Raw genomic sequence first — 27004 nt, 5'->3', positions numbered from 1 at the left:
TGAGCTATGAGCCCTGTGCCATGGGCCATGTGCTGTGCCGTATGTGCCGTGTGCTGTGCCGTGTGCCACATGCCACAAGCCGCGTGCCACGTGCCAAGTGCCGTGCGCCTTGTGCTGCGTGCTGTGCCATGCGCTCCATGTTATGCGCTGCATGGCATGTGCCATGTGCCGTGTCCTGTGTGCCATGCACTCTGTGCTGCGTGCCGCCTGCCGTGTGCTGCACAGCTCTGCGTGGCTGGCTGTGCCGAGCCCCACGTGCTGTTCTGCGTGTGCCAGCTGCCTCACGCCGTGTGCTATGTGACACCGCGTGCCACGTGCCGTGTGCCATGTGCCGTCCGACATGTGCCGTGCACCGTGCGCCATGTGCCGTGTGCCTTTTACCATGTGCCATGCACCGTGCCGTTCACCATGTGCCGTGTGCCACCATCCTGCCGCCTGCAGATGCTCATGGGGAGGTGACATCTGCCGGGGGGGGGGACACACCCAGAGGCCACCACAGGGCTGCAGCTGTGGCCTGGGGCGGCTGTCATGGGGCAGGGGCTGCCCCAGATCCTGCTCCCCATGCCCCCCCCCCCAGGGACACTGCTGTCACCCTGTCAGGGTGCTGGCACAGGGCTCCCAGCCTGACCCCATCCACGCGGCCGTGCCTGCACAGAGCTGCCCGTGCCCCTCTCTGGCACACGCTGGGCGCGGGGCTGCCAGCTGCGGGCAGAGCGCGGTGCCCGCAGCGCCCCGATCAGTCGCGTATTTATAGCGCCTGATTCATCCCCCTATAAAGCAGGATAATGGACGTCACCATGGAAACCCAGCGCCTGATGAGGCTGCCGCTGCATTCGGCCCTCGGCGCAGGCAGGGGGTGCCCGGGCCCCCTCCAGCGTTGCCCCGCACATGCAGGGGCGCAGGGGTCCCCTCGGGCTGGGGGTGCTGGTGTCCCCGTGGGGGGGTCCCACTGCCTGTCCCCGCTCAGCTGAGCCCCCAGCAAGGCAATGTGGGCAGTGGGTGCCCTGCTGGCCCTCGCACCTCCCCGGAGCGCTTCGCCATGCTGAGCGAGCAGGGGATGTTTAGTTCACGGGGTTAATTATTCACTTTTCCTGCATTTTATGGGCTTTTTATAAGGCAATTGCCTGGAATGCATCAGGATGAGGCAGGGCCCGTGGGCACACTGGTGGGGGGCATGAGCCCTCGGGGCAAACGCCCCACGAGGGGATGAGGCAGTGGGTGCCAGCGGCTGCTCGGGGCACCACGGCCAGCCCAGGGCTTCAGGAGGGGCACGGGCGTGCACCGGGGCAGAGAGGGGCACCGTGGGGCTGGGACCCTGGGTGCTGCTGAAGAAGACACCTGGCAGCCTACCATGTCCCCCCCCGACCGTCACCCACGCCCAAGATAACGTCCCTGGGGATGGGTTCCTGCCCCGATGTGTCCCTGATAACGCCTCGCACTTCCCGGCACCCGGCGCCACCAGAACGGCGCTGCCTGGCCCACACCCCTGGGACAGCTCTGCCGGCATGGGAATTGCAATAAATATTTATTTTTTCCTGAGTAGGGCTCTGCTCCCTGCTGCGCCGGAGGATGGAGGGGGTCAGGGCCACCGAAGGACAGGATGGCCCTGGGGACACTGGCGGTGTGTGGACGGAAACATCCCCTGGACGGGGCACGGAGCAGCTGCTTCCCGTCGCCACCTCCGGCCCCAAGGGTCTATAAGTTACGTGGTCAGGGCGCCCAGCCCTCACACCATGGACCAGTGGACGCTGAGGTCAACGTCACGCATCTCCTCCTGGTAGACGCGGTTGAAGAGGGCGTTTTGCAGTGGGGAGAAGTGGTCGCGCCAGTCCCCCACCACGCCTGCGGGATGGGAAGGGACCGCTGGGACCGGGGCATGGGACGATGCCGGCACCGACGTGCCCGCCACCCCCCCCCCGTCCCCTCACCTTTGCGCATGAAGCGTCCCTGGCTGTGGTCCATGATCTCGCGGGGGATGAGGGTGTAGTTGGCCATGGCGTTGTCCCGCATGGCGGCGAAGCTGCAGTGCTGCTCCAGGGCCTCCAGCGTCTCCGGCCCCAGCGGGCAGCCCAGGAAGGTGCTGAGCCGCTGCGCCGTGCCCCGCAGGTCCTGCGGCACAGGGGGTCAGCCGGTGGGGCTGGGACAAGGGGCTGGGGGACACAGGGCTGGGGGACACGGGGACGCAGGGCTCACCTGGTGCAGCTCCTCATAGGTGACGTAGAAGATGTCCAGGAGCTGCCGCTGGCCCAGCCAGCCCTTGACGTGGTCGAACCAGGAGCCGTAGTGCACTGCGGGGAGCCTGGGGGTGATGCGAGCCCGTGGCCGGCCCCCGGTGTGCCCCCCGCTCACACACCTGGGCTCCCCCAGCCCTTACCAGTGCCCTCGAGGAACTGCTGGAGGAAGGCATCGAAGGAGACGGGGTCAGGCAGGAATTTGGCCAGGCGGTGGAAGTAGTAGAAGGAGACAACGACGTCCTTGGGGTTCCTGGCCACATAGATCACCTGGTGGGGGGACACCGCTCTCAGCGCTGCGGCAGTGAGGGAGTTTCCAGGCTCTGTCCCCGCTGCTCCGCTGCACCCTCAGAAAGTCCCTGGCAGCTGCCCCAGCCCGGGGAAGCCCCAGCAGCACGGGGACCCCCCGCCCACCCGGCTCCCCTCACCTTGGCCTTGCTCCGCTGCAGCAGGGGGGCCAGGACACGGGCGGGCAGGTGGCTGGTGATGAGGCGGTGCGCGGCTGTGTCCCGCAGCGCACCCCTGAAGTGGATCTGCTCCAGCCAGGGCGCCCGCTCCCAGTTGGGGATGGTCTTGGCCGGCAGCGCGTCCCCGCGGCTGTACAGCAGCGTCAGGATCTCCTGCATCCAAGTGGTGCCTGGGGAAGGGGGCGTCAGGGCACTGCCACCCCTCACGGGCACTGCCACACACACCGCGGCATGGCATGGCATGGGATGGCATTGTGTGGCTTGATACAGCATGACATGGCACAGCGTGGCACAGCGCAGCACAGTGTGGCACAGCGCGGCACAGCATGGCACAGCGCGGCACATCGTGGCATGGCACAGCACAGTGTGGCACAGCGTGGCACAGCGCGGCACAGTGTGGCACAGTGCGGCACAGTGTGGCACAGTGCGGCACAGCACGGCACAGCACGGCACAGTGTGGCACAGCACGGCACAGCGTGGCACAGCGTGGCACAGCGCGGCACAGCACGGCACAGTGTGGCACAGCGCGGCACAGCACGGCACAGCGCGGCACATCGTGGCATGGCACAGCACAGTGTGGCACAGCGTGGCACAGCGTGGCACAGCGTGGCACAGCGCAGCACAGCACGGCACAGTGCGGCACAGCACGGCACAGCACGGCACAGTGTGGCACAGCACGGCACAGCGTGGCACAGCATGGCACAGCGCGGCACAGCACGGCACAGTGTGGCACAGCACGGCACAGTGTGGCACAGTGTGGCACAGCACGGCACAGCGTGGCACAGTGTGGCACATCACGGCACAGCGTGGCACAGCACGGCACAGCGTGGCACAGCGTGGCACAGCGCAGCACAGCACGGCACAGTGTGGCACAGCACGGCACAGTGTGGCACAGTGTGGCACAGCACGGCACAGCGTGGCACAGCGTGGCACAGCGCAGCACAGCATGGTACAGTGTGGCACAGCACGGCACAGTGTGGCACAGTGTGGCACAGCACGGCACAGCGTGGCACAGCATGGCACAGCGCAGCACAGCATGGCACAGTGTGGCACAGCACGGCACAGCGTGGCACAGCACAGCACAGCGTGGCACAGCGCGGCACAGCACGGCACAGTGTGGCACAGCACGGCACAGCGTGGCACAGCGTGGCACAGCGTGGCACAGCGCGGCACAGCACGGCACAGCGTGGCACAGCGTGGCACAGCGCAGCACAGCATGGCACAGTGTGGCACAGCACGGCACAGCATGGCACAGTGTGGCACGGCACGGCACAGTGTGGCACAGCACGGCACAGCGTGGCACAGTGTGGCACAGCACGGCACAGCGTGGCACAGCGTGGCACAGCGCAGCACAGCATGGCACAGTGTGGCACAGCACGGCACAGTGTGGCACAGCGCGGCACAGTGTGGCACAGCGTGGCACAGCACGGCACATCGTGGCATGGCACAGCACAGTGTGGCACAGCACCCCATGGCCTGACTTGTCACAGCACAGCACGGCGTGGCGCGGCACAGCACGGCGATGTATGCCACGTAATGGCCATAGCACGGCTCGGCGCAGCGCAGCACAACATGGCCCGGCATGGCACGGCGCGGAGCGAGGTGGCGCAGAGCGGCAGCAGCGGCGTGGGACCACTGCCCCACTGAGCCCCGGCAGTCGTAACCCCCCCGGGGATGGGGATGGGTTTGGGGTCGGGAATGGGGACGGGGCTGGGGACACAGCAGGGGTGGGTGTGGGGTGGCTGCCTCCACCCCACAAAGCAGTGGGGCTGAGCCCCCTGCCATGGGGCTGTGCCGGGGGGATGGGGGGGAGGCAGTGGCTGTGCAGGGCTGGGGCGCGGTGCCCTCCAGGGCTGGCCGAGGGCCCGGCCACATCCCAGCCACGTCGGCAGCACCAGGGCCTGCTGGCGAGCGGGGGCCGCACGGCAGAGCTCCCCCCCCCCCCGCCCCGGTCCCTCCGCCCGGGGGTCCCCATGGCCATCCCCGTACCCCATCCCTGTCCCCCTCCCTGACACCTCCCCGCCTGCCGCCGCTCACCTGACTTGGGGTAGGTGACGATGACCACGTCGGTGTCACGGAAGGGGAAGGTGGTGGCGAACTGCAGGGACTCCTTGGTGTGGAGGTGCCCGGGCAGGGCGATGCCAGCGAAGGTCTCCGTCACCTCCAGCCGCTCCATGGCCCGGCCGCGCGGGACGTGCCGGGGACGGCCCTTAAATAGCTGCAGAAGAGGAAGCCAGAGCCGGCGGGCGCAGGGCGTGGGGCTGGGCCCCCCCGGCGCATTCCTGGCAAGGGGCCGGGGGCGGTGGCGGGGGCCGGCGCGGGGGAAAGCTGCTGCGGGGCTGGGGGCCGTGGGGCCATCCCCAGGTTGGGGCCATGCCGGGGGGGACACATGGCCGGACCCACTGGGGATGTGGGGGGAGTTTGGAGGGGCTGCGAGCCCCCCAGCAGGGCCGGGGGTGCTCAGGGCCCTCCTGGCTGCGGTGGCCCAGACGGTGATCCACGTGCCGTGGGGTGCCAGCCCCACACCGTGCCCCATACGATGCAGGCCTCGGCACCCCACATCCAGGCTCGCTGTGCCGCAGTGGGGGTGTCCCTGCCCAGCCACCCCAGGATGAGGAGCTGGGGCTGGGTTTGCTCCACGTGGCTCCTCGCCGCTCCCGCAGCCCCACGGTGCCGCTCCTTGCCCGCGGCCACCGGCAGGATACACCCCACGGTGGGTGATGGGGCGCGGGCAGGACAGTGCCTCAGTTTCCCCCCCGCAGCAGCAGCAGCACCGGTGGCCGTGCTGCCCCACCGCTGCCCCCCCAGCCCTCGGCGTGGGGCAGCCTGGGCACGGAGCTGCGGGGCGCGCTGGAGCTCGGCCACCGCCCAGCACCAAGGCGGGGGCTGGCTCTGGGGTGGCCGGAGCCCGTTCCAGCCCCGCGCGCAGACACACAAGCCGGAAAACGTATTGCACAGCCGCTACTGGGAGCAGCCACCCGAGCGTCCCGGGGACAGCGGTGAGCTGGGGACAGGGGGACAGGGGCAGCGGGCCCTGCCGAGACCCCCCCAGGGACATGGGGCACGGGGCTGGGGTGCCAGCGTGGGGCTGGGGGTGCCGGTGGGTGCTGGCAGTGGGGAGGCCGAGGCGCGGGTGGGACCGGCGCTTTTCCAGCAGAAAAATCTGCGCTGCGTTAGAGGGGCCGGGAGCGTAACCACAGCTATGTCGAGAGGCCCCGGCGCGTCCCCGTGCCACCCGTGCCGTGCTGGGGGAGGCCGTCGCGGTGCCCAGGCACTGCCAGAGCCGGGCACAGGGTGCAAGGGTGGATTTATGGTCGGGGCTCCTGGTTATTGATTTACCATGGGAGGGGAAGATCGGCGAGGCTGGGCAGCTGCGAGCACTCAGCAGGCTCCCACGGTGGTGGCAGGACACCGGTCTCATCCCAGAGCAGCCGGCGGCGCCTGTACTCACACGGGGCGAGGATAGGATGCTGCGCTGGAGCGTGCTGGTGCTGTGCCTGCTCCTGCCCTGCTCGGCGCAGCAGCACCTGGAGGAGGCCAAGCGCATCATGGAGACCACGCCGGTCATCGACGGGTGAGCGCGGCCCCGCGGCGGCTCCAAAGGTTGCCCAGCCCCACGGCGCATGGGTCCCAGTTCCTGCGAAACTCCCAGGCGCAGAAAGCCCCACGGCCCTGCCGGGGGGATGCCCGTGCTGTGCACCCCGGGGACACGCGGGGCTGGCCTCGCCGGGGGATCCCCGCACGGTGCACCCGGGGCTGCACAACCACGGGGGATCCCCGGACACCACGCAGCCAGGCCAGGAATGGGGCCGGTGCTGGGAAACGGGGCCAGGCTGCCCCCGGGGGAAGTCCTGCAGAGCCGTGTCCCAAGGGACATTCCCGGTCCCCTGCCAGGACGCCCCGGACGCTGTTCCCGGTGGTGGGGTCGGGTCCTCGGTGGCATCCCCACGGCTCCGTGGGGTGTGTGGCCACCACCTCGCCCGGAGCAGCCCCGGCAGAGGGAGCGGGGACAGAGGAGCGGGAGGATGTGGCGGGGCCACAATGCGGGAGGGAAGAGGTGGGAGCTGGCTCGTGCGTCTGCCCCGAGAACTTCCCCAGAAAAGCTGCTGGGTACATGACGCCACAGGTACATGACGCCACGTGGTGGTGACATCCCCACGGTGGTGACATCCCCACGGCGGTGACATGCCCACAGCGGTGACATCCCCACGGCGGTGACATCCCCAGCACGGTGACAGCAATGTCCTTCGGTGGGGATGCTGGGCTGCCTCCCCCGGGTGCAGGAGGGAGCCCGGCGGTGGGCGAGGGCTGCGTGGGGATGGGTGCGGGGGGCTGCGCCAAGGGGTCCCAGCGGGGTGACCGCCCCTGCTCCTGGCCTGAGCGGCTTGGGTGGCTCGTCCCAGGGGGCACAGATGGGTGGGAGGAGGGGAGGAGGGACAGGAGGAGGGAGGGACAGACAGATGGATGGAGGGAAGGAGGGACAGGCGGAGGAAAGGACGGACAGATGGACAGAGGGAGGGACAGGCAGAGGGAAGGAGAGAGGGAGGGGCAAAGGAAGGGAGGGATGGAGGGAGGGGTTATGGATAGAGAGAGAGAGGGAGGGAGGGAGGGAGGGAGGGATGGATGGATGGGAGGGAGGGATGGGTGGGTGGGTAGGTGGGCAGGCAGCCAGGGGTCCCGGGCAGGTAGCGGGGCAGCCGTCTGGCTGGCTGGACAGACGGACAGACAGCCCCTCACTCCGCTCTCTCCCCGGCCCAGGCACAACGACCTGCCCTGGCAGCTCCTCAAAAGGTTCAACAACCAGCTGGGGCTGCCGGAGGCCAACCTCACGCAGCTGACCGGCACGCACACCAACATCCCCAAGCTGAACACCGGGCACGTGGGCGGCCAGGTGGGACGGCGAGCGGGGCGCGGGCACCGGGGCGGCCCCAGAATGGGGTCGGGGCGCTCACCCCCTGCCTCCCCGCGCAGTTCTGGTCGGCGTACGTGCCCTGCGAGACGCAGAACAAGGACGCGGTGAAGCGCACGCTGGAGCAGATCGACGTGGTGCACCGCATGTGCGAGCTCTACCCCGAGACCTTCGCCTGCGTCGTCAACAGCACCGGTGAGCGGGCGCGGGGCCGCCGGCGGGGGGCAAGGGGCTGCCGGTGCCCGTCCCCAGCTGAGCGCCCGCCGCCCTCCCGCAGGCATCGAGGAGGCTTTCCGGAACAAGAAGGTGGCCAGCCTCATCGGCGTGGAGGGCGGCCACTCCATCGACAGCAGCCTGGGCGTCCTGCGCACCTTCTACCACCTGGGCGTCCGCTACATGACCCTCACCCACAGCTGCAACACGCCCTGGTGCGGGGCATCGGAGGGGCCGGGGGGGGTGGCAGGGACGGGGAGGAGGCTGGGGGGGCTGCTCTGATGCTCTGCCGGCCCCGCAGGGCTGACAACTGGCTGGTGGACACCGCGGAGGAGTCGCCCGTGCACCACGGCCTCTCGTCCTTCGGGAAGGTGAGCGGGGATGGAGCTGGGTGCAGCGCCCCGGAGTTGGGGGGGGGGGACGTGGCCTGGGGTCAGCCAGCCCACGGTGCACGGTGTCCCCCCCTGTGCGGCTGCCGCAGCCCTCACCCCGTCCCCATCCCCGTCCCCGTCCCTGCAGACCGTGGTGGAGGAGATGAACCGCCTGGGCATGATGGTGGACCTGGCCCACGTCTCAGTGGATACCATGAAGATGGTGCTGAACATCTCCAAAGCCCCCGTCATCTTCAGCCACTCGTCCGCCTACAGCCTCTGCCCGCACCGCCGCAACGTGCCGGACGATGTGCTGAGGATGGTGGTGAGCGATGGCACGGCTGCTGGCAGGGGCACAAGGCGGGGGGGGGGGGGGTCCAGCAGGGCTGCCACGGGGCTCAGGACCACCTCTCCCCCAGGCCTCCAAGGAGGGGCTGGTGATGGTCAACTTCTACAACCAGTACGTGACGTGCAGTGACAAGGCCAACCTGAGCAACGTCGCGGGTGAGGCAGCGGGCAGGGATGGGGGGGGTACGAGGGGGGTGCAGTGTCCCCCTGCCTGCTCAACCCCCCCCCCCCCGCACCCTCAGACCACATGGACCACGTGAAGAAGGTGGCAGGCTCCCAGTCCGTCGGCTTCGGCGGGGACTACGACGGCGTCACGGGGTAACGCGGGCGGCGGCGCGCAGGGACTGGGACGGGGTGGCCCAAAGGGTGAGATCGGGATCGGCCCTGGGGCACCCCCGTACCCTGCCTGGGGGGGCTGGGGGGGGGACACAGGGTGCTGCCGGGCTGGGCTCTGAGCCGCGGGGGTGCCACAGGGTCCCCACGGGCCTGGAGGACGTCTCCACCTACCCGGCGCTGGTGGCGGAGCTGCTGCGCAGGAACTGGACGGAGCAGGAGGTGAAAGCGGCGCTGGCGGACAACCTGCTCCGTGTGTTCAGGAAGGTGGAGGAGGTGAGTGGGGAGCGGGGGGCACGGGGACGCACAGGGCACGGGGGCACGGGGACACACGGATAAGTGGGGCACCGGGGTGCTCGGGGACGTCTGGGGACACAGGGCGGCACAGGGACACGCAGGGCAGCACCGTGAAGGTGCCGCGGGGCGGTGCGGCACGCGGGGACCACCCCTCACCGCGGGAACCCGCCCCGTCCCCCCGCAGGTGAAGATGTCCCTGCAGGGCACGGCACCCCACGAGGAGCCCATCGCCTTCAAGGAGCTGGCAGGGGCGTGCAGGACGAGCTACGGCTACAGCGACACCAGCGGGGCCGGCCCAGCCCCGCTCCTGCCGGCAGCCCTGCTCCTGGCGCTGCCCCTGCTCAGCACCCTGCTCTCCTAGCATCCTGCTCGTGGGTGCTGGGCGCCCCCGGCATGGCCGGATCCTGCCGCACCTTACCCCGAGCAAGATGAAGCCGTGCCTGGCGTCCCGCTGGCTGCGCGCGTCGCCCCCGAGCCCCCAGGGCTGCGTGGTGGGGTCGGCACCTGCCCCGCTGCGGTGACGAGCCACCACGGCATGTCACCGGCCACCCCGGCACCCCGATGGCACCCCAGCGCAGCACCGGTCCCCCCGGCGTGGCGGAGGCAGCCGGTGGGTGCCCACCCCGGGGCAGCGGCCGGGCTCCAGGCTGCCACCGCACCGGGAGTGAGACATCGCCTCAACACCCAGCCAGGTGGCGGCGGGGCTGCCTCCGCAGGATGCTTCCATTAATCATTAGCGAATTAATTGGTTACTCAATCATCTTCTTAGCAATTTCCTCTCACATTTGGGAACAGCCTGTCTTCAGAGCGGAGGCGGCTTTGGGCACCGGGGAAAACAAGCTCGCGAAGCAGAGCCACCTTCCTGTGGCATTCGCGGCTTGGCTGCGGCGCAGAGCCCGTCTGCCAGGCGCAGGGGAGGGGATGAGCCCCCAGCCCCCCGGGTCACAGCCGCCGTCGGTGGGTGCTCGGGATGGGAAAGGGCAGAGCTCCTGCGTGGGCATCTCCCCCTTGGCAAGCCCAAGCTTCCCCCCACAAGGTCCTGGGAGAGGCGTGGGGAAGAGCGCAGGGAGCCAGGCGGCCCCAGAACAATGCTGGGAAAAGAACCGGGGAGGGAGGCGGCTGCCTCGGCCCCCCGGGAGCTGGTGGCGGCCGCAGCAGGGCTGTGGCAGCTCCTGCTCGTCCCAGTTCCCCCGGCTCAGCCACAGGAAGGGAACTGGTCCCTGCGGGGAGGCGTAGGTATGTGGCACGCAGGGTGTCCCAAACACGTCAGGGGCCTTCCCCTCGGCCGCCCCCACAGGCTGTGACCCCCCAGTCCCATGGGGACAGCAGGTGGGGGCTCCCCTTCTCCCAAAACAGGAGGCAGGGAGGCTGCAGGACCAGGACCGGCCTCTCCCTCCTCCCTACCTGAGCCCCACGGGACCCCCAGTTCTGTCCCCAGCTGCGGTGGGGTTCACCGCCCGGCTCCCCTCTTCGTGCCCGAGCCCCTTGTGCACACCACGACGGCTGTTCAGGCAGTTTTTATTTAAAATAGCAGAAGGTAATCAACAGTGTGTTGGAGAAGAAAAAGGCAACGGAGACAAGCTTAAAAAAAAAACAAAACACAACAACAAAAACCCAACAGGAATCAAGACAGAAACATCACAGGGGAAGAGGGAGTGTTTCCATGGGCCGGGGGGCACGTCCCAGCCCCCAGCCCGGTGCCGATGCAGGGCCAGGTGCTGGTGGCAGCCCTGCTCCGTGGTGCAGGCGCCGTGCACAAGCGGCTTTGCAGCCCAAAGCCCCCTCCTGCTGCCCTGTTGTCACCCCCCCACGTCCCTGCCCCGGCACACGAGGGCGGAAGGCTCTCTCAGCTAGACACATGCAGCCAAGGCCACTGAACTCAGAAGAAAAATAATAATCCAAACAGCACGACGTGTTTTTGTTACAAGCACTGAGGAGGTGGCCCCGGCCTGGAGCGTGTCCTGCCCTGTGTCCGTGGCCTGAGCCGGGCCGGGCGCCAGCACCGGAGGTGTATGGGGGCTGCCGCCCGTCCCCGCGCTTCCCCTGCCCCACAGACAGCCGCCGAGGCCCCACTCTCAGCCCAGCCCCACGCAGCGGCCGCGTGTGACCGAGAATTCCCACCAAAACTGATGGACAGGAGCTGCCCGCGGTAGCAGCAGCAGCCGCGTGCCGCACGGCTCCGCGCTGCGGGCGCACCGGGGCAGCTCCAGCGCTGCGGGGCTGGGCGGCCGCAGGGTCCTCACTCATGGCCTGCAGCGAGAAGGCTGAAATTCCTCCTCCTGAGAGCCAAAGGAAGCCTCGTTTCCTTTCTGCAAGCTTCCCACCCACCCGGTACCTCGGGGAGTCACGGGGGAGAAGGGGCGCTGGGAGCACCGACTGCCGCGCCTCCCCCCCAGCCCACCGCCAGCCCCCCGGGCACGGAGACGTGGCAAGGTGGGGACAGCGGGGAGGAAATGGCAGCAGGGAGGGGGACCCAGGGGACAGGCGGATGCGTGCCCAGGAGGGTTTGGCACCCACCCCGGTACGCCCAATGCGGCCAGGACGAGGCTGCGGTGCCAGGCACGGACCGGCCCCACAGGGTCACGGCCCCGATAACTCACTGCCTGCAGCGCTGGGAGGGGGCACGGGCGGATTGGCGGGGCAGGACGAGCGTTTCAAAGGCCACTTCGTGGTAGAGACGCGGGGAGGGTCAGCCTGCCAGGGCCAGGCGAGTCGGCGAGGCGAGGTCTGCAAGCAGGGCCAGCAGGTATGGCTACGAACCGGGCAGCAGGGGCTGGGGAAGGTCACTGCTAGGCGAGAGGTGCGGCGGCGTACCCACGTACCTTCCTGCAAGGCACAAACCCCACAGAAACACCACCGCCCCGCGGGGAGCGAGCCCGCATCCCTCCTGCTGCAACACCGAGGGCACAGCTGCTTGCTGCGGGCCCCCGCCGGGTGCTGCCCACAGCTGGGAGGCCCTACAGCAGGTAGCAAGCGTGCTACGCACGGAGGAGGCAGGCAGCCAGCACCCCAGGAGACGCCACAACCCACCCCCAGAAGGATTCGTTTAGTGTTAAATCAGGAGCGGCACGTTGCATCAGGGGGTGCCGCGAGAAACCGACAGCGACCCTCAAATGAAGAACACCCTAAAAATCACCCTAAAATCAGAACCAGCGAAGCATCCGTCAAGCCCAGAGAAGGGCTGCCCTTGCTCCATCCCCCCCTGCCGGGATCTCTGCCTGCTCCGGTCACCGTCGCACCCCAAAAGATGTCTGCGGGGAGGCGGGCAGGGCTGGGGACGTGCTGCTGCAGGAGGGGCCGGCCCTGCCCGGCCAGCAGGTCAGAGCAAGGACATAACGGGCAGGGGGGAAGGAGTCCTGGGTCCCTCCGTCCCCACACACCATACAACCAGTGTGGCAGCAGTCCGCAGGGGAGGCGGGAGACCTTAATTCCGCAAGGCAGCCAACCTGGAAGGGAGAGAACAAGAGGGAAGCGGCATGAGAGCAGCCAGGAACGGCCGCCAGGCAGGAGGACTTAGGAGGCAGCACGTCCAGGGCACGACTCTGCCTCCCTCCAGCGGCGGAGAGGCAAGAAATCCTGCCCCGGAGCACGCAGCCCTGACAGCCTGCAGGAAACGCACAGCGTCTGTCATCAGTGCAGCTATTTTGCTGCAGAAATGGGGCTCCCAGCTCCTCTCGTGGGTACCCCGTGGCTGCAGCCGCTTGGTGCCTCCCCCAGGGCAGCACGGGGCCGCTGCCACCTCGGTGCCGTCGCGCTGAGGGACCCTGGCAGCAGCTGCGTGCGGAGGGAGCGGGGAGAGGAAGCCGATCGGCTCCTCCTGGGGCAGTTCCAGCGAGACAGCCTGTTCCCGGAGCTGGCTGCAGCTGCGTGAGGGCAAGCACGGAGCAGGGGCAGCCGGCTCGGTGCCGGATCGAGGACAGCTCGCTGCCAGGTGCCAGCAGCCGGCCCCGAGCGGCCACCTCGCCTGCCTGCGCCCTCCCCGGGCCTGGCCAGGTACCCAGCGGGGAATGCCTGGCACACACTGCAGGGCTCTGGCTCGCCTGAGCTTTGCAGAGGAGCTCAGCACCCACTCGGCCAACCACGACGTGGTAATTCATGCCTTTCATGCTGATGGGAGACCCCCGTGAAGAATTCAGACTGCCTCAGCGCGAGGCGAAGGACCCGGCAGAGAACCAACCTCCGTGACAGCTGGTCCTCCTGGGAGCGCACCGAGCTCTCGCCCACCGCCGAAGCCCCCTCGGGGAGCTGGCTGAGCTGGTCCATGATCTCCAAGCCGTTCTCCTCGGCGATCTGCACGATGAGGCTGTCCACCTGCTCCTGCGGCGTGGTCAGGGTGGTGGCGGAGCTCATGGAGTCCTCCATGACCTGAAACAGAGACAGCCCGTCAGCCTGCCCCACAGGGAAAGTTGCTCGGTCCAGCACAACTTCTTCCCCTCAAAAATCACGCCACAGACCCTGTACCACCACTGCCCCTGCACCAGAACGGTCCCCATGGCCTCAAGCCTGACAACAAGGCCACGGCAAGGGGTTGCAAGGCCCAGTCCTCCACAGCCCCATCTGCGAAGCCCCTGGCTGGGACAGCAGCCTCCCTCCTCCCTCTCCTCCCCTGCCACTTTGCCTCTTTGCGTGGCAAAACCCTTCCCTGCTGCGCAGCAGGGCTGTGGCCTGCCCAGCCTCTCTCACGCGCCAGACACACAGGACAGTGCCCGTCCTCCCGCACCCCCCGAGGCCTCCTCCACTTACCGACGTATGAACATCCAAATTCTGAACCTGCTGCTCGAATTTATCCATCACAGCAGACACTTTCTGCAGGTCCATGGAGCTCAGAGCCTTGTCCAGAGCCTTAGTCACCTGAGCCATGTTTTTGGTCACCTGCAAGAGGAGGAGATTGCTTCGTGGGTGCTGCCCAAAAGCAAAGTCATCGCTGCTGAGAGCGAATCCCTGGCACAGAGCCCTGGGCAGAGCGCGGCCAGGGGTGCCACACCAGGGCGCAGACCACCCTCAACGCCCCACGCTCGAGAACAGAGGCCCTTACCCCTTTCATCGTCACGGCTGTCTGCACCTTGGAGGCCACGGCATCCACTCGGGAAGCCATGCGGAGCCAGTTCAGCCCCTCGTTCTTCTTGCGAATGGCATTCTCCGCGTAGACGCGAGCACATTCCACGTTCTTCTGCTGAAGGGCCTGGAAAAGCAAAGGGCAGCTGCTTGCCCCAAGACTCCACTCCACGTTTACGAACCAGCACGATCCATTTCTGCCTGACAGGCCTCCAGCAGGAAGCAGCTTCGCTGCGACCCCTACGAACACGGAGCACGCCCTGGGAATGGAATTAAATCCTTCTCGGCGTCACAGGGAGGCACCACACACGCCCAGCAGAGCCGAGATCTCAGCGTGGGACTTACGATCACAGAACCCCCTGTGCTGGAAGGGACCCACCAGGGTCACCGAGTCCAACTCGCGGCCCCGCACGGGACCCCCCAGCGATCGGACCCGATGCCCGCTGACGCCCACATGTTTCTCAGGCTCCGTCAGCTCGGTGCTGTGACCGCTTCCCTGGGGAGCCTGTGCCCCAGCATGCTCCCAGTGAAATAAAAAACATTCCTAAAGCCTTCTGAGGCCAATGTTCTGCGACTGCCGGTGCACAGCAAAGCCCGGAGAGCTTTCCCCGTCCCTCGATGGCACGCAGCTGGCAGGGCACAGGAGGAGGCAGGGCTGCCGGCACCCGTGGCTCCGTGGCGAGCTGCCACCCACCTTTTTGACCTTAGCTTGCTCCGCCTTGGAGTCCTTCTCAGCCTTTTTAGCGAGCTTCTCCAGCTGCTTGGCCGTGAACTGGAAAGGAAGCGGGGGTTAGCGCCGGGACACAGCGGGGAAGGCGGCGGCAGCAACTCGGGGGCCTGGGAAGCGCCCCCACCTCCACAGGGAGGGCTGCTCGCGGGGGGGGCAGCACCCTGGGGTGCTGAGCAGCTCCCCGGGTTAGAGAGGGACCCACAGGGCCACGGGGGGGGGGGGGTGGGGGTTAAAAAGGGGGGGGAGTTAAAAAAAGGGGGGTATAAATGGGGGTTAAAAAGAGGAGGTTAAAAAAAGGGGTTAAAAAAGGGGGGGTTAAAAAAAGGGGGTATAAAAGGGGGGTTAAAAAAAGGGGGTATAAAAGGGGGGTTAAAAAAAGGGGGGTATAAAAGGGGGGGTTAAAAAAAGGGGGGTATAAAAGGGGGGTTAAAAAAAGGGGGTATAAAAGGGGGGTTAAAAAAAGGGGGTATAAAAGGGGGGTTAAAAAAAGGGGGTATAAAAGGGGGGTTAAAAAAAGGGGGTATAAAGGGGGGTTAAAAAAAGGGGGTATAAAAGGGGGGGTATAAAGATGGAGCAAAGAAAGGGGAGTTAAAAAAAAAGGGGGGGATAAAGGGGGGAGTAAATGGAGGGGTAAATACAGGGGGTAAAAAAGGATGGGTTAAAAGAAGGGGGGCAAAAGGGGGGGGGGCAAGAGGGGGGGGGCAAAAGGTCCCTGTCCCCACCCCCCCCCAAGGGACCCCAAAACAGCCCGGACTGCCCCCCCCGCAGCACGAACGCCGTTACCGGCCCCTGGGCGGCGGGCACGTCCCGGGGCTGCCGGCGGGGTCGGCGCCGCGCTCACCTTCAGCTGGAAGAGCGTGTCTGCGGGGAGACAGCGGCCTCAGCGCCCCGCCGCACCGGGAGCCCCCCGGGGCCACGACAGGGCCGGGCCCGGTGCGGCGGGGCCTCCCCCCCCCCCCGGTCCTTACCGTCCATCCTGCCCCGCCGCCGCTTCCGGGTGCCGCCGCCGCCGCTTCCGGGCTGCGCGCGCCGCCTCCCGGTGGGGGCGGCCCCCGGTGGGGCGGGGCACGGAGGTGGGGGGGGGCTGCACCGGGGCTCTGCGGGGGGACCGGCCCCGGGGCTGGGGGCAGCGCGGTGACCGGGTCGGGCCGTGCCAGGGCTGGACCGGGACCGGGGCGAGGCGAGCCCGGTGCCGCGGGGCCCGGTGCCGTGCCGGTGGCCCGGCCGTCAGAAAGGCCCCGGGGCCCCGACGGCAGCCATGGGGCAGGCGCTCGGCAGGGCCCTGCGTGGGAAGGGTAACGGGGGCTCGGCGGGACCGTGCGCCCTGGACAGGGACGGTAACGGGGACACGGACACGGACACGGACACGGACGCCCCCCGGTGCACAGGGAGCTGCCGCCCGCCGGGGTCGCCCGTCACCATCTCGACCCCGTTTGACTCCCAAGAGGGAAATTTTATTTCCGGACCCACTGCCCGGTGGGTGCGTGCCCCCGAAGCTCGGAGGCGGCCGGACCTCCCGGCGGGCCCCACGCAGAGCGGGGCGGTCCCGGTGCTCCCGCCGGTGCCGGTGCCGCTGGGCGCCGTGAGGCTCCTCACGGTGACCCCTCACGCACGGCTTCCCCCCGGTCCTTTTAGACGACGAGAAGAGCCCCGCTCCCGCCCCAGAAATCATCGTCACGGCGCCCTCGGAGGACGCGGTCCTGACGGTGGTGACGGAGCACGCCGCGGGGGCGGCTGACCGGCACCGGGAGCACGTCCCGGGGGCTCCCCGGGAGCTGTGACCGGGGCTCCCCACGGCCCCGGGTCTCAGTAAACGCCAGTGCTGGGCTCAGACCGCGCCGGGTGCGAGCGCTGCGGGCCGGGCCCGGGCACGGCGGGGGCCTCACGGTGGGCAGGGCCCGGGGCCTCCGCCGGGCCGGGCCGGGCCGGGCCGCGCTTGGCAACCGTTGCTAGGGCCCCGCGCGGGGAGGGCGGGGGCTGCGCGGCTGGGCGGCACTGCGCACGCGTGAGGCGGCGCCGAGCGGCACTGCGCACGCGTGAGGCGGTGCCGAGCGGCACTGCGCATGCGTGGGGCGGGCGGCGGGCGGGAGGGCGCATGCGTGGGGCGGGCGGCGGGCGGCCATGGCGGAGGGCGGCAGCGCTGAGGGGGAGCTGGAGCCGCTGCGCTTCCCGCGGCTATGGGCGGACGGCTTCTTCGAGGTGCCGGCGGCAGAGAGGGTGAGGGGACGGGGCTGCAGGGTCCTGAGGTGGGGACTCGGGGGGCGCCGGGCCGTGAGGTGAGGTGAGGCCCCGGGCCCTGAGGGGGGGACCCGGGCCCTGAGGGGGGGGACCCGGGCCCTGAGGGGGGGGCCGGGGGGCACCGGGTGCAGGCCGGGGCCGTCCCTGCAGCGGAAGGGGCCGGGGCAGCTCCGCCGCCCGCCCGGTGGGGGTAGGGCCGGGGCTTGGCGCCAGGCTGCCGTCGGGCAGTGCCTCCCTCCGCTCGTGGGAGACCGCCCCACGGGCAGCTCCCGCCCGTGACCGCCGCTTTGGTTGCAGCTGGGGAGGTGCCGGAGCGTGAAGGAGTTCGAGAAGCTGAATCGCATCGGGGAGGGCACCTACGGCATAGTGTGTGAGTGCGGGGCTGGCTGGCTGCCCTCCCGGCCCGGGATGGGGCTGGTTCCTGGGTGGAAGGACGGGCACCTGCCCTGGGAGCGGAGCGTGCTGGGCCAGGGGGCAGCGGGACAGGCTGGGTAGGGGCTCAGTGGTGCCAGTGCCCCACCGATAATTGGGAATAAAGCCAGGGTTTGCCTCCTGGTGCTGAGCGCCTGGCTGCTCTTCCAGACCGTGCCCGGGACACTGTAACAGATGAGACCGTGGCACTGAAGAAGGTGCGGATGGACAATGAGAAAGAAGGTAATAGAGGACCAGGGGAGCCGTGGCAAGGGTGGCTCCCCGTGCAGACAGCAGCGCCCGTGGCCCCTGCTTGAGGCGCTCATGCAGTGCAGCTCTCGCTGTCCCCAGGAATGCCCGTCAGCAGCCTGCGGGAGATCACCCTGCTCCTGGAGCTCCACCACCCCAACATCGTGGAGCTGAAGGAGGTGGTCGTGGGGAACCACCTCGAGAGGTGAGAGTGCCCCCTCTGTCCTCCTGTCATCTCCTGCCCTCCCTGCTCTTCAGAGGCGATGCCTTCCTGGTGCTCCAGCACACGCCGTGCCTTACCTGCCTCTCTCCCATCTCCTCCAGTATTTTCCTGGTAATGGGCTACTGTGAGCAGGACCTCGCCAGCCTTCTGGAGAACATGCAGACACCTTTTTCTGAGGCTCAGGTAAAGGTTGGGTCAGGCTCTCAGGGATGCCACCCGTGAGAGGGGGCTGTGACTCCAGCCAAAACACCCTGGCCACCAGCGTGGGTTCCCTGTGCCTTGCAACCCTTGCGGTCTGCCTGGTGCTGCTCACACAGTGGGTGACGCCGCTGGCCTCTGCCTCCAGGTGAAGTGCATCATCTTGCAAGTGCTCAGGGGCCTGCAGTACCTGCACGAGAAGTACATCATCCACAGGTGGGAGCGCGGGGAGAGGCGTGGTGGGGAGGGGGGACCGCTGGGAGGCAGCCTGCAGAGCCCTCGAACTGCGGGGCCGTTCCTCAGCTCCTGTGCCCCTGCCGCGGGAGCAGGGAGCGCCGTGTGGAGAAACTGGGTGGGGGCGTGGGGCAAACACTGACGGGCAGCGTGGGAGCCGTGGCAGGGCGGGCACGGCGAGATGCACTTCTCTCAGTGACCAGCCAGCTCGGGGGCTCGGCGTCTCCCCAGGCTCCCTGGGGAAGGGCAGGCGTGGGAGGAGCCGCGTGTGCAGGGCGGCGCTGACCGGCCCCTCGGTGTTCCTGGCAGGGATCTGAAGGTGTCTAACCTGCTCATGACTGACAAAGGCTGCGTGAAGATCGGTGAGCCCCTGCGGTTCCCCCGGCGGTTCCTGCTGCGGATGTGCCTGCAGCTCTCCCTCTGCTCCACGAGCAGCCGGAGCGCGGAGCTCGCCTCCCCCCTCACCTCGGGCCTGCCCCTCTCTTGCAGCGGATTTCGGTCTGGCACGTACGTACGGGATGCCGCCGAAGCCCATGACCCCCAAAGTCGTCACGCTGTGGTGAGTGCCGGGTGCGGGGCCCCGAGCTGTGCTGCCTCGGGGTGACACGGGGCGAGCCCTGCAGGGGGCAGCGGGGGGGCTTCCTGCAGACCTGCCCCTTCCCTGCGCAGGTACCGAGCGCCCGAGCTGCTGCTGGGGATGACGACGCAGACCACCAGCATTGACATGTGGTAAGGGCGGGGAGGAAGGACAGCGGGGGCCGAGGCTGGCTGGGCGGTGCCGGGGGGGTTCACGGGAGGCAGGACTGCAGGCACACGTGGGGATGGCCGGCTTCTCCTGCCACCGCTGGCTCCTGCGCCGCAGGGCCGTGGGCTGCATCCTCGCCGAGCTGCTGGCTCACAAGCCGCTGCTGCCGGGCACCTCCGAGATCCACCAGATCGACCTCATCGTGCAGCTCCTGGGGACGCCCAACGAAAACATCTGGCCGGTGAGGGCTGTTCCACGGGCGCTGCCCTCCCTGCCCGCCCTCCCTGCCCGCGCCTGATGCTCCGCACCCCTGCCCTCAGGGTTTCTCCAAGCTGCCCCTGGTGAGTCAGTACACCCTGCGGAAGCAGCCTTACAACAACCTCAAGCACAAGTTCCCCTGGCTCTCGGAGGCTGGGCTGCGTCTGCTCAACTTCCTCTTCATGTACGATCCCAAGAAGCGGTAAGAGCCAAGTGCGTGGGCAGGGCTCGGGGCTGCTGGTGTCGCTGTGCCCGCGTGGTGGGGACCTTCCCTCGGGCTGGGGGCAGCTCAGCCCCGTGGGCGGGTGCTGGGGTGGAAACGAGACCGGGGAAGAGCGCGGGCAGGTTTGGGGACCGGGAGAGCCGGCCACCTGTGAGGGCGAGGGGAGGCAGCAGCGCGTTCGGGCCGGGAGCAGAGCTTGCCGCGTGCCCTTGTACCCGCAGGGCGACGGCAAAAGACTGCCTGGAGAGCTCCTACTTCAAGGAGAAGCCCCTCCGTAAGTAAATCCCCCACCAACCAAGGGCTGCGGAGCTCGGGCCCCGCTGACCCACCTCTCTGCCCCCCCAGCCTGCGAGCCGGAGCTCATGCCCACCTTCCCGCACCACCGCAACAAGCGGGCAGCCTCCACCAGCGCGGGCACCGAGAGCCAGGCGAAGCGGGGCAAGCCCTGAGCCCCGGCCCGCAGCGGGAGGTAACGGGAGGTGCTGGCGCCTTCCTGGGACAGCCCCGTCAGCCCCAAGGGGGTGTGGTGCCTGGGGGGGCTGCCCCCGTTGGCAGCGCTGCAGGTCCTGCGCTCAGCCCCGCGGGGAGCCGCTCGCACCAAAACGTCCACGGGCTGCCAGAGCCCGAGCTGTGACCCCATCACAGCACCGGTCCCCTCCTGGGGCTGGGAGCGCAGCCCCCGGGTGGGGTTCAGCCCTGCGCCGCCTCCTCCCTGGGGGTGGAATGGGGGCACAGCCTGGGGGGGGGCAGGAGGATGGGGGGAACGGGGCTTGGTACAGAGACACGGGGGGGGGGCTGGCGGGGCCAGCCCTGGGCTGCGCGGTGTAACCCCGACTGTGCTGTCAATAAAAGCAGCTGCAAACGAACGTCTGTGGTGTGAGCGAGGTCCCTGGGGCAGGACCCAGGCAGGATGCGGCCCTCGCCCTCCCCTGCCCTGCCCAGGGCTGAGGGTGCCCAGCTCGGCCTCCCCCCCCCAGCCTGAGGCAAGGCCTGGCCCAGCCGTGCTGCGAGGCGAGAGCTGCTCCTGCGGGTTGGCACCGGCGTGGAGCTGGCCCCAGCTGAAGCCCCCCCAGGGACGAAACCACCCTGGAGACAGCACTGGGTGCCCAGTCCTTCTCTGGGGGGGTCCTTGGGCCGTTCCTCCCCGCTCCCTCCCTGGCAGACAAGACCAGCGTGCCGCGAGGCAGCCACCTTTTACTGGGACGCACGGAGCCGTTTACAGCAGCAGCTGGAGCAGGGGGCCCGTCCCGCTGCGCCCCCCCGGGGCCCCTGCTAGGGCCGGGTGCTGGAGCTGTCGGCCAGCAGCATGTCCACCTCTGTCCGCTGCAGCCAGAGGCGCTGCTGCCGCTCGCCGCGCAGCTCCTGCCCGCGGTGCTGGCTGCGGCAGGCCCGCCCGGCCGTGCAGGTGCCGGCGTGCAGCTGCTGGCAGGTGGTGCAGCAGTAGGCGGGCAGCGCGCCCTGGCGCAGGCAGGAGTGCAGCTGGTAGCGGGGCAGCTCGGGGGCTTCCTGTGGGGCGCTGGCGGGCGCCGCCTCGGCCTGGCTGCCAGGTGGGGGCTCCCCGGGGGGCAGCCAGGTTGGGGGGAGCGCCTGGGGGCTGCCGCCACCCCCCCTGAGCTCCTGCTCCAGGAAGAAGCGAGGGGAGGAGGAGGAGAAGGAGGAGGAAGCGTCTGGCTTGGGGATGGTGGGGAGCAGCTCCCGCCCGAGCTCGCTGTGTTCGCAGAGGTCCCAGCTCCTCCTGAGCACATCCTGGGCCTCCTGCAGCCCTGTAGGGTCCCTCCACAGCCGGGAGCTCGGTGCTGGGGGGCTGAGGTCCTGCTCCCCGCCGTCCCCGGGGCTCTCCGGCATCTCCCGGTACAGATCCACATCGTCGTCGTCGCAGGCGGCCGCCGCCTCGCCGCCTCCCGGCACGAGCTCCTGCAGCATCTCCACGCAGGCCTCCGCGTCACGGGCGAGGCAGCGGGCCTCCAGCAGCTCCTCGGCGCGCGGCCGGTGGGGCCGCAGCCGCTGCAGCACCTCGGCCAGGATCTCGCACTCCAGCCGGCAGGCCAAGAAGCCGCAGGCGGCGGCGGCCAGCTCGGCGCCCGGGGGCCGGCGGCACACGGCCAGGCGGTGCTCGTCCCGCCGCACGTAGCCCAGGCGGCCGAAGCTCCGCAGCAGGTCGGCTTCGGGCAGCGCCGCCCGCAGCGAGTGCACGTAGGCCCCCGAGAAGGTCTGCAAGGAGAGCGGGGTGACGCCGGGGGTCCCGCTTCCCCTCCCCGGGACCCCCCAGGCCCCCGCCGCCCGCCCACCTGCACGGTGCCGAACTCCTTGCGCCAGGGGAAGAGGTAGAGGTTGAGGGCCGCCCGCTCCAGCAGCTCGAAGGCGGCCGCCAGGCCCCGCAGCGCCGGCCCCAGCTCGCGGCGGCCCCGCAGCCCCCGGGCCAGGAGGGCGCCGGCGTCGTCCTGCAGGGCCCGCAGCAGCCCCGGCTCGGCCCGCAGCCGCTGCCGCAGCCTCTCGGTGAACGAGGGGTCGGGGCAGGCGCCCGCGCGGCCCCGCTCCAGGCTCCGCCGGTACTCCTGCCGCACCGCCGGGCCCGCGCACATCCTGCGGGAGCCCTCGGATCAGCGCCACCGGGCCCCTACCGGTCCCGGTGCCCCCGGTTCCCTGCCGCAGCACCAACTCGGATCCCGCCCCGTGGCCCCCTACCGGCCCCGGTTCCCCCCGGTACTCCTCCGGTTCCCCGCCGCGGCACCGCTCCCGGCCCCGGGTCCCGCCCCGTGGCCCCGCACCGGCCCCGGTTCCTCCCGGTGCCCCCCCCCGGTTCCCCGCCCCAGCACCGCCCCCGGGCCCGGTCCCCCCCGATCCCCTCCGCCGCACCGCCCGGTCCCCGCCCCGTGGCCTCGCCCCGGCCCCGGCTCCCTCGCCCCGCCCCGCCCCCGGTTCACCCCCCCCCCCCCCCCCCGGTCCCGGTTCCCGCTCCCACCTGCCCGGCCCGGCCCCGCGCCCCTTCCGCTTTCCCGCGCCCCGCCCACCGTGACGTCACGCGAGGGGGCGGAGCCCTCCCGGGGGGGGGGGGGGAAGCTCCGCAGCGCCCCCCCGCGGGCCCGGCCCCGCCACTTGCCGGGGAGGGGGTCCCGGGGGGGGTCCCGGGGGCGGCTCAGGGCAGGGTCTCCAGGTAGGCCAGGGCGCTGCGCAGGGACGTCAGGCAGTACCCCTCCTCGCCCAGCAGGCACCTGCGGCACGCGGCGTCACCGCCCGGTGTCACGGCACCCCCCCCTCCCCGGCCCCCCCCCCCCCAGCCCCCGAGCCCCCTACCCCTCGTGGATGAACTCCTCCAGCGCCGCGCACTCGGGGAGCAGCTGGGGCAGCCCGCTGCGCAGCGCCGCGAAGGAGACGAGGGGCAGCAGGTCGTCCGCACCGCTGCCGGCGACACGCGACCTCAGGTGGGCCGCCGGGCACCGGCACCACCGGCACCCGGGGGCACCAGCACCCAAGGACACCGGCACCCATGGTCACCAGCACCCATGGTCACCAGCACCCATGGCCACTGACAACCATGGCCACTGGCACTCAAGGACACCGGCACCCATAGTCACTGGCACCGATGGCCACCATTACCCATGGCCACCAGCACCCAAGGACGGCAGTACCCTTGGTTACCAGCACCAAAGGACAACAGCACCCATGGTCACCAGCACCTATGGTCACCGAGCACCCATGGCCACTGACAGCCATGGCGACTGGGCACCCATGGCCGATGACACCCAAGGACACCAGTACCCATGCTCACTGGCACCGGTGACCACTGTTACCCACGGCCACCAGCACCCAAGGACACCAGCACCCATGGCCACCAGCACCCATGGCTACCAGTACCCACCTCAGGAACCAGCAGCCCTGTGGCACCAGGGAGCGCCAGCCCCGCTGCCCCCCCAGGCCGGGCGCCCCTCTCGCAGCGCCGTACTCACATGATGCCGGAGGCGGGGGCCCGGCTGTCGCGGGCGCTGCAGTACTCCTCGGCGCACTCGCAGATGCTGCGCAGGGCTCGCACTGCGGCACAGAGCAGGGTGCTGAGGGGCGCCTCCGCTGCCCCCCGCGCACCCCAGCACGCCCCCGGCCCGGCCCCGCACCGATGCAGTCCAGCTTCCTGCGGGGACAGGTCTCCAGCGGGATGAGGCGCAGGTCCTCGACGGCAGCGCCGTAGGCGGGGGAAGAGCTGGGTGCCGCGGGGAAGAGCCGGGAGGGCAGCCCCATCTCGGCGGGGCTGGCGTTGCGGTGCCGCTCCATGCTGTGGGCCAGGGCCGCCTCGCGGGGCCGGTGCACGCTCCTGCGGGCAAACAGTGGGGACTACTGGGGCAGGGGGGCCAGGACAGGAGCCCCCAGCCGAGCCCCGGTGCTGCGGTACCTGTAGAGGGCCAGCAGCGGGGCCCAGAGCGGGGGGAAGAAGGCCTCCTCGATGCAGGCCAGGCACTGGTCCTTGCCGGCGGCGGTGTTCAGCCCCTCGAAGGCCAGCAGGGTCAGGGACAGCAGCCTGTCTGGGAAGGAAGGAGTTACGCAGCTCGCTCGGCTGGGCACAGCAAGACCCCGTCCCCCTCCCGCATGCCCCGTCCCCCCCTCACCGATGGCGTTGTGGATGTCCCGCACGACGCCCTTCAGCTGCTCCTGCAGCGACGACGCCTGCCCGGGGCCAGCGAGGGGCTCCCCCAGGGGCCAGTCCTCGGGTGACGCCAGGAACCGCTCCAGGTCCTCGAAGGAGCTCTCCCGGGGGGCCTGGGGTTCCCCCTCTGTCCCGGGGGCGTCGGTGCTGCTGTCGGCGAGGGGCGCGCTGGAGAGGCTGTGCCGCAGCTCGGCCGGGCCGTGCTCGGGCACGGAGAACATGCAGTGCAGGCTGCGGGAGGCTCGGAGCCGCCGGCCCCCCGGCTCCGCAGGCAGGGGCCCCCCAGCATCCAGCGAGAGGAAAGCGAGGCCGGTGGAGGCCACAGGGGCGGCCTCGGGGCTGCTCTGGCTGACAGCCGGGTACAGCCGCGTGTACACCGCGCACTGCAGCTTGCGCAGGAGCTGGGCAATGGGGTGCTCGGGGAAGCTGGAAGCAGAGGGACAGGGGTGAGGGGGGTACTGGCAGGCGGCTGTGCCCCCCCCCCGGCTCCAAGCAGAGCCCCCTGCCAGCCCCGCAGTACCTGAAGAGGCAGGAAAAGAGCCCCGTCACCAGGGACAGGTCTGCCGGGCTCCTCTTCAGCCTGGCCTTCCACTGCCGCGGCCAGTCCTGAGGGAGCGTCCGTGGTCCATCAGGAGGGACAGGGGGGGACAGCACCTCGCCCTGCCCCATAGCGTGGTGTCCTGCCCCACAGCACGTCATCCTGCCCCACAGCACGTCATCCTGCCCCACAGCACGTCATCCTGCCCCCACGGCGCCTGTGGCAGCAGCCTCCAGCGCGTACTCACGTGGTCCTGCTCATACTCGAGGATGGCGGCATAGAGCGCTCTCTGCTCCTGCTCCTCGGGGGTGAGGGCCACGCTGCTGGAGAACCTCCTGGGGGTGCCGTGGGCCCAGGTGAGGGTGCATGCAGGGAGGCCTCCACGTCCCCACTGCGACACCCGGTGCCCTCACCTGTTGGCCGCCTCCTGCAGCCGCAGCCGCCGCTCCTCCATTTTCCGCTGCAGCTGGGCCAGGGCAGAGTCAAGGCTCCGGAACTGCAGCAGCCCCGCGCCAGCCCCGCTCACCCAGCACAGCCCTCGTGTGGCTGACGAAACAGCAACCACAAGCACAGGCCGGGTGCATGGGGTGTCACGGCGGGAGCCTCCCGGGACCCCCGTGGTGGCTGAGCGGTGCCATGGAGGCAGCTTGGACAGGCACAGCCTGCGCCTCTCCCACCTCGGCCCCCCAAACCAGCCAGGAACGGGACAGGACTCAGACCCCACATCCTGTCACAGCCCCCAGCCCCTGCTCTGAGCTCTCTCCCAGCAGCAAGGATACGGTCTCCTCCCGTGCCTTGGCGATCACCAGGTTCTCCATCATCTGCCGCTGCAGGGACAGCGTCTGCAAAGCGATGCTGCGTCGGTGACGCCCGACAAAAGCCCGGGTGCGGGACCCACCGCACCCAGCTGCCGGCAGCCACCACCCCCTTGCTCCCCGCTTACCAGCGAGGTTTTCTGCACGGCCTGGCTGGGGTTCAGCCGCGCCACCCGCGCCTCGTAGGCAGCCTTCAGCTTCTGGTTCTGCAGCGACGCCTCCTCCAGCGGCGTCAGCTCCCTGCGGGGAACCAGGGGCGTAGGGCTGACCCCGCACACGAGCCAGGCACCGCGGCCGGCTCAGGGCTGCCCCGTTCTGGACCCAGCAGTGGGGCTGGGCGAACGCTGACCCCACAGCCCCTGCTCCCAGCCCACCACGTCCCCATCCCCACGCACTTGCGGGCTCCCTGCGCCTCGGCGATCTGCAGCTTCTGGAAGATCTCCGGCGGCAGGAAAGGTGAGAGCTTGCCCCCTTCATCCGAGAAGACCCTGCGGTGCCTGGAGACGGGAGCGGGCCCCCCGCCGCGCTCCTGCGGGGCCGGTATCACCTTGGCTTTGCCTGGGGAGGGCAGGACGGGTCCAGCCACCCCTGCCACCACCCCTGCTCTCCCCCCTCGTCCCCTGAGGACCACCGTGCTCACCCAGCGCGGCCGCCAGGGACTTGACCCTCTCCAGGCACTGCTCCGCCAACTTCAGCATCTTCGGGGTGTCGGGGCCGAGCCCCTCGCCCCCATCTGCGCAGAGGAAGGGGGGGGGGGGTTGTAGGGCCGTCATCTCCTTCCCCCCCCGTGTCCCCTTCACGGGGGGGGGACACAACAGGGGCTGGGGGGTGGGCTACCTGTCAGCGCCGCTTCGTCCTGCAGGGCCTGCGAGATGAGGGCGATGCTCTTCAGGTACTCCACGTACGCCTCCTGCCGTAAAAATAAAACGGGGGTGAAATAGGGGTGCTAAAAAGCCCTCGGGGGGGGACACGGGGGTCCGGGGGAGGAGGGGGGGGCACTCCCGGACCCCCGTGTCCCCCCCCCCCTCCCCTTACGGTCTCCGGCGCTCACCCTCGGCCTCCCCCCGCTGTCCATCTCCAGAGCCCCGCTCGCCGCCCTCATAGCGGCCTGCAAAGCCCGGCCCGGCCCGGCCCCGCCGCCTCCGCCACCCGCCGCCGCCGCCATGGCGGCCGGAACGCCCGGAGAGCCCCGGTACCGGCCGTGTTGGGGGGGGGGGGGAACCTAAACCGGGACGGACCGGGCCGGGGCCTCCCCGCCGCTGGAGGCGCTGCCGGGGACGGG

At 69.8% G+C, this 27004-nt stretch overlaps 6 protein-coding genes across 12 annotated transcripts; 2 read left to right on the top strand and 4 right to left on the bottom strand.

Moving 5' to 3' along the window:
• Positions 1-1505: 1505 nt before the first annotated feature.
• Positions 1506-5234, bottom strand: LOC308176447 (sulfotransferase 2A1-like; the record flags this gene model as incomplete). The annotated part of the gene is made up of 6 exons (XM_080552156.1): positions 1506-1842; positions 1929-2109; positions 2194-2288; positions 2375-2501; positions 2660-2868; positions 4736-5234. The coding sequence occupies 6 exons, from the start codon at positions 5232-5234 to the stop codon at positions 1727-1729; spliced, it is 1227 nt and encodes a 408-aa protein (XP_080408282.1). The 3' UTR covers positions 1506-1726.
• Positions 5235-5418: 184 nt separating this feature from the next.
• Positions 5419-9929, top strand: DPEP1 (dipeptidase 1; the record flags this gene model as incomplete). Of its 4 annotated transcripts, none has more annotated exons than XM_080552153.1 (11): positions 5419-5697; positions 6130-6272; positions 7457-7589; positions 7670-7802; positions 7885-8035; positions 8122-8191; positions 8340-8516; positions 8611-8695; positions 8782-8857; positions 9013-9148; positions 9354-9929. In XM_080552153.1, 11 exons carry the CDS (start codon positions 5419-5421, stop codon positions 9528-9530), a joined length of 1560 nt encoding a protein of 519 aa, XP_080408279.1. In that variant the 3' UTR covers positions 9531-9929. The 4 variants fall into 4 exon arrangements, with proteins under 4 accessions (XP_080408279.1, XP_080408278.1, XP_080408277.1 ...); XM_080552152.1 differs by having other exon boundaries at positions 6106-6272; XM_080552151.1 differs by having other exon boundaries at positions 6052-6272.
• A 741-nt stretch (positions 9930-10670) lies between these two features.
• CHMP1A (charged multivesicular body protein 1A) lies at positions 10671-15990 on the bottom strand. The gene is made up of 7 exons (XM_080552162.1): positions 15923-15990; positions 15796-15815; positions 14919-14996; positions 14205-14351; positions 13913-14041; positions 13347-13534; positions 10671-12615 (listed from the first exon to the last, which is right to left on the bottom strand). The coding sequence occupies exons 1-7, from the start codon at positions 15927-15929 to the stop codon at positions 12594-12596; spliced, it is 591 nt and encodes a 196-aa protein (XP_080408288.1). The 5' UTR covers positions 15930-15990; the 3' UTR covers positions 10671-12593.
• Positions 15991-17012: 1022 nt separating this feature from the next.
• Positions 17013-20599, top strand: CDK10 (cyclin dependent kinase 10). Of its 4 annotated transcripts, none has more exons than XM_080552157.1 (13): positions 17013-17171; positions 17490-17562; positions 17775-17846; positions 17955-18057; positions 18177-18258; positions 18422-18489; positions 18817-18869; positions 18997-19066; positions 19177-19236; positions 19370-19493; positions 19573-19712; positions 19955-20007; positions 20079-20599. In XM_080552157.1, the coding sequence occupies exons 1-13, from the start codon at positions 17076-17078 to the stop codon at positions 20180-20182; spliced, it is 1098 nt and encodes a 365-aa protein (XP_080408283.1). In that variant the 5' UTR covers positions 17013-17075; the 3' UTR covers positions 20183-20599. The 4 variants fall into 4 exon arrangements, with proteins under 4 accessions (XP_080408283.1, XP_080408284.1, XP_080408285.1 ...); XM_080552158.1 differs by having other exon boundaries at positions 17050-17153; XM_080552159.1 differs by having other exon boundaries at positions 17065-17171; positions 17939-18057.
• A 311-nt stretch (positions 20600-20910) lies between these two features.
• SPATA2L (spermatogenesis associated 2 like) lies at positions 20911-22412 on the bottom strand. The gene is made up of 2 exons (XM_080552155.1): positions 22022-22412; positions 20911-21944 (listed from the first exon to the last, which is right to left on the bottom strand). Exons 1-2 carry the CDS (start codon positions 22313-22315, stop codon positions 21006-21008), a joined length of 1233 nt encoding a protein of 410 aa, XP_080408281.1. The 5' UTR covers positions 22316-22412; the 3' UTR covers positions 20911-21005.
• Positions 22178-26954, bottom strand: VPS9D1 (VPS9 domain containing 1). Its single transcript, XM_080552147.1, has 16 exons — positions 26774-26954; positions 26560-26632; positions 26363-26455; positions 26118-26280; positions 25851-25962; positions 25687-25749; positions 25321-25373; positions 25155-25242; positions 24890-24975; positions 24332-24795; positions 24118-24247; positions 23843-24039; positions 23681-23762; positions 23028-23132; positions 22834-22945; positions 22178-22316 (listed from the first exon to the last, which is right to left on the bottom strand). The coding sequence occupies exons 1-15, from the start codon at positions 26885-26887 to the stop codon at positions 22870-22872; spliced, it is 1899 nt and encodes a 632-aa protein (XP_080408273.1). The 5' UTR covers positions 26888-26954; the 3' UTR covers positions 22178-22316; positions 22834-22869.
• Between the last annotated feature and the right edge of the window lie 50 nt (positions 26955-27004).

Source organism: Anser brachyrhynchus (genome assembly GCF_964034855.1).
Source record: "Anser brachyrhynchus genome assembly, chromosome: 12".
NCBI classification, from domain to species: Eukaryota; Metazoa; Chordata; class Aves; order Anseriformes; family Anatidae; genus Anser; species Anser brachyrhynchus.
The sequence above is the reverse complement of the archived record's forward strand: the minus strand, read 5'-3'. Positions and strand labels throughout refer to the sequence as shown.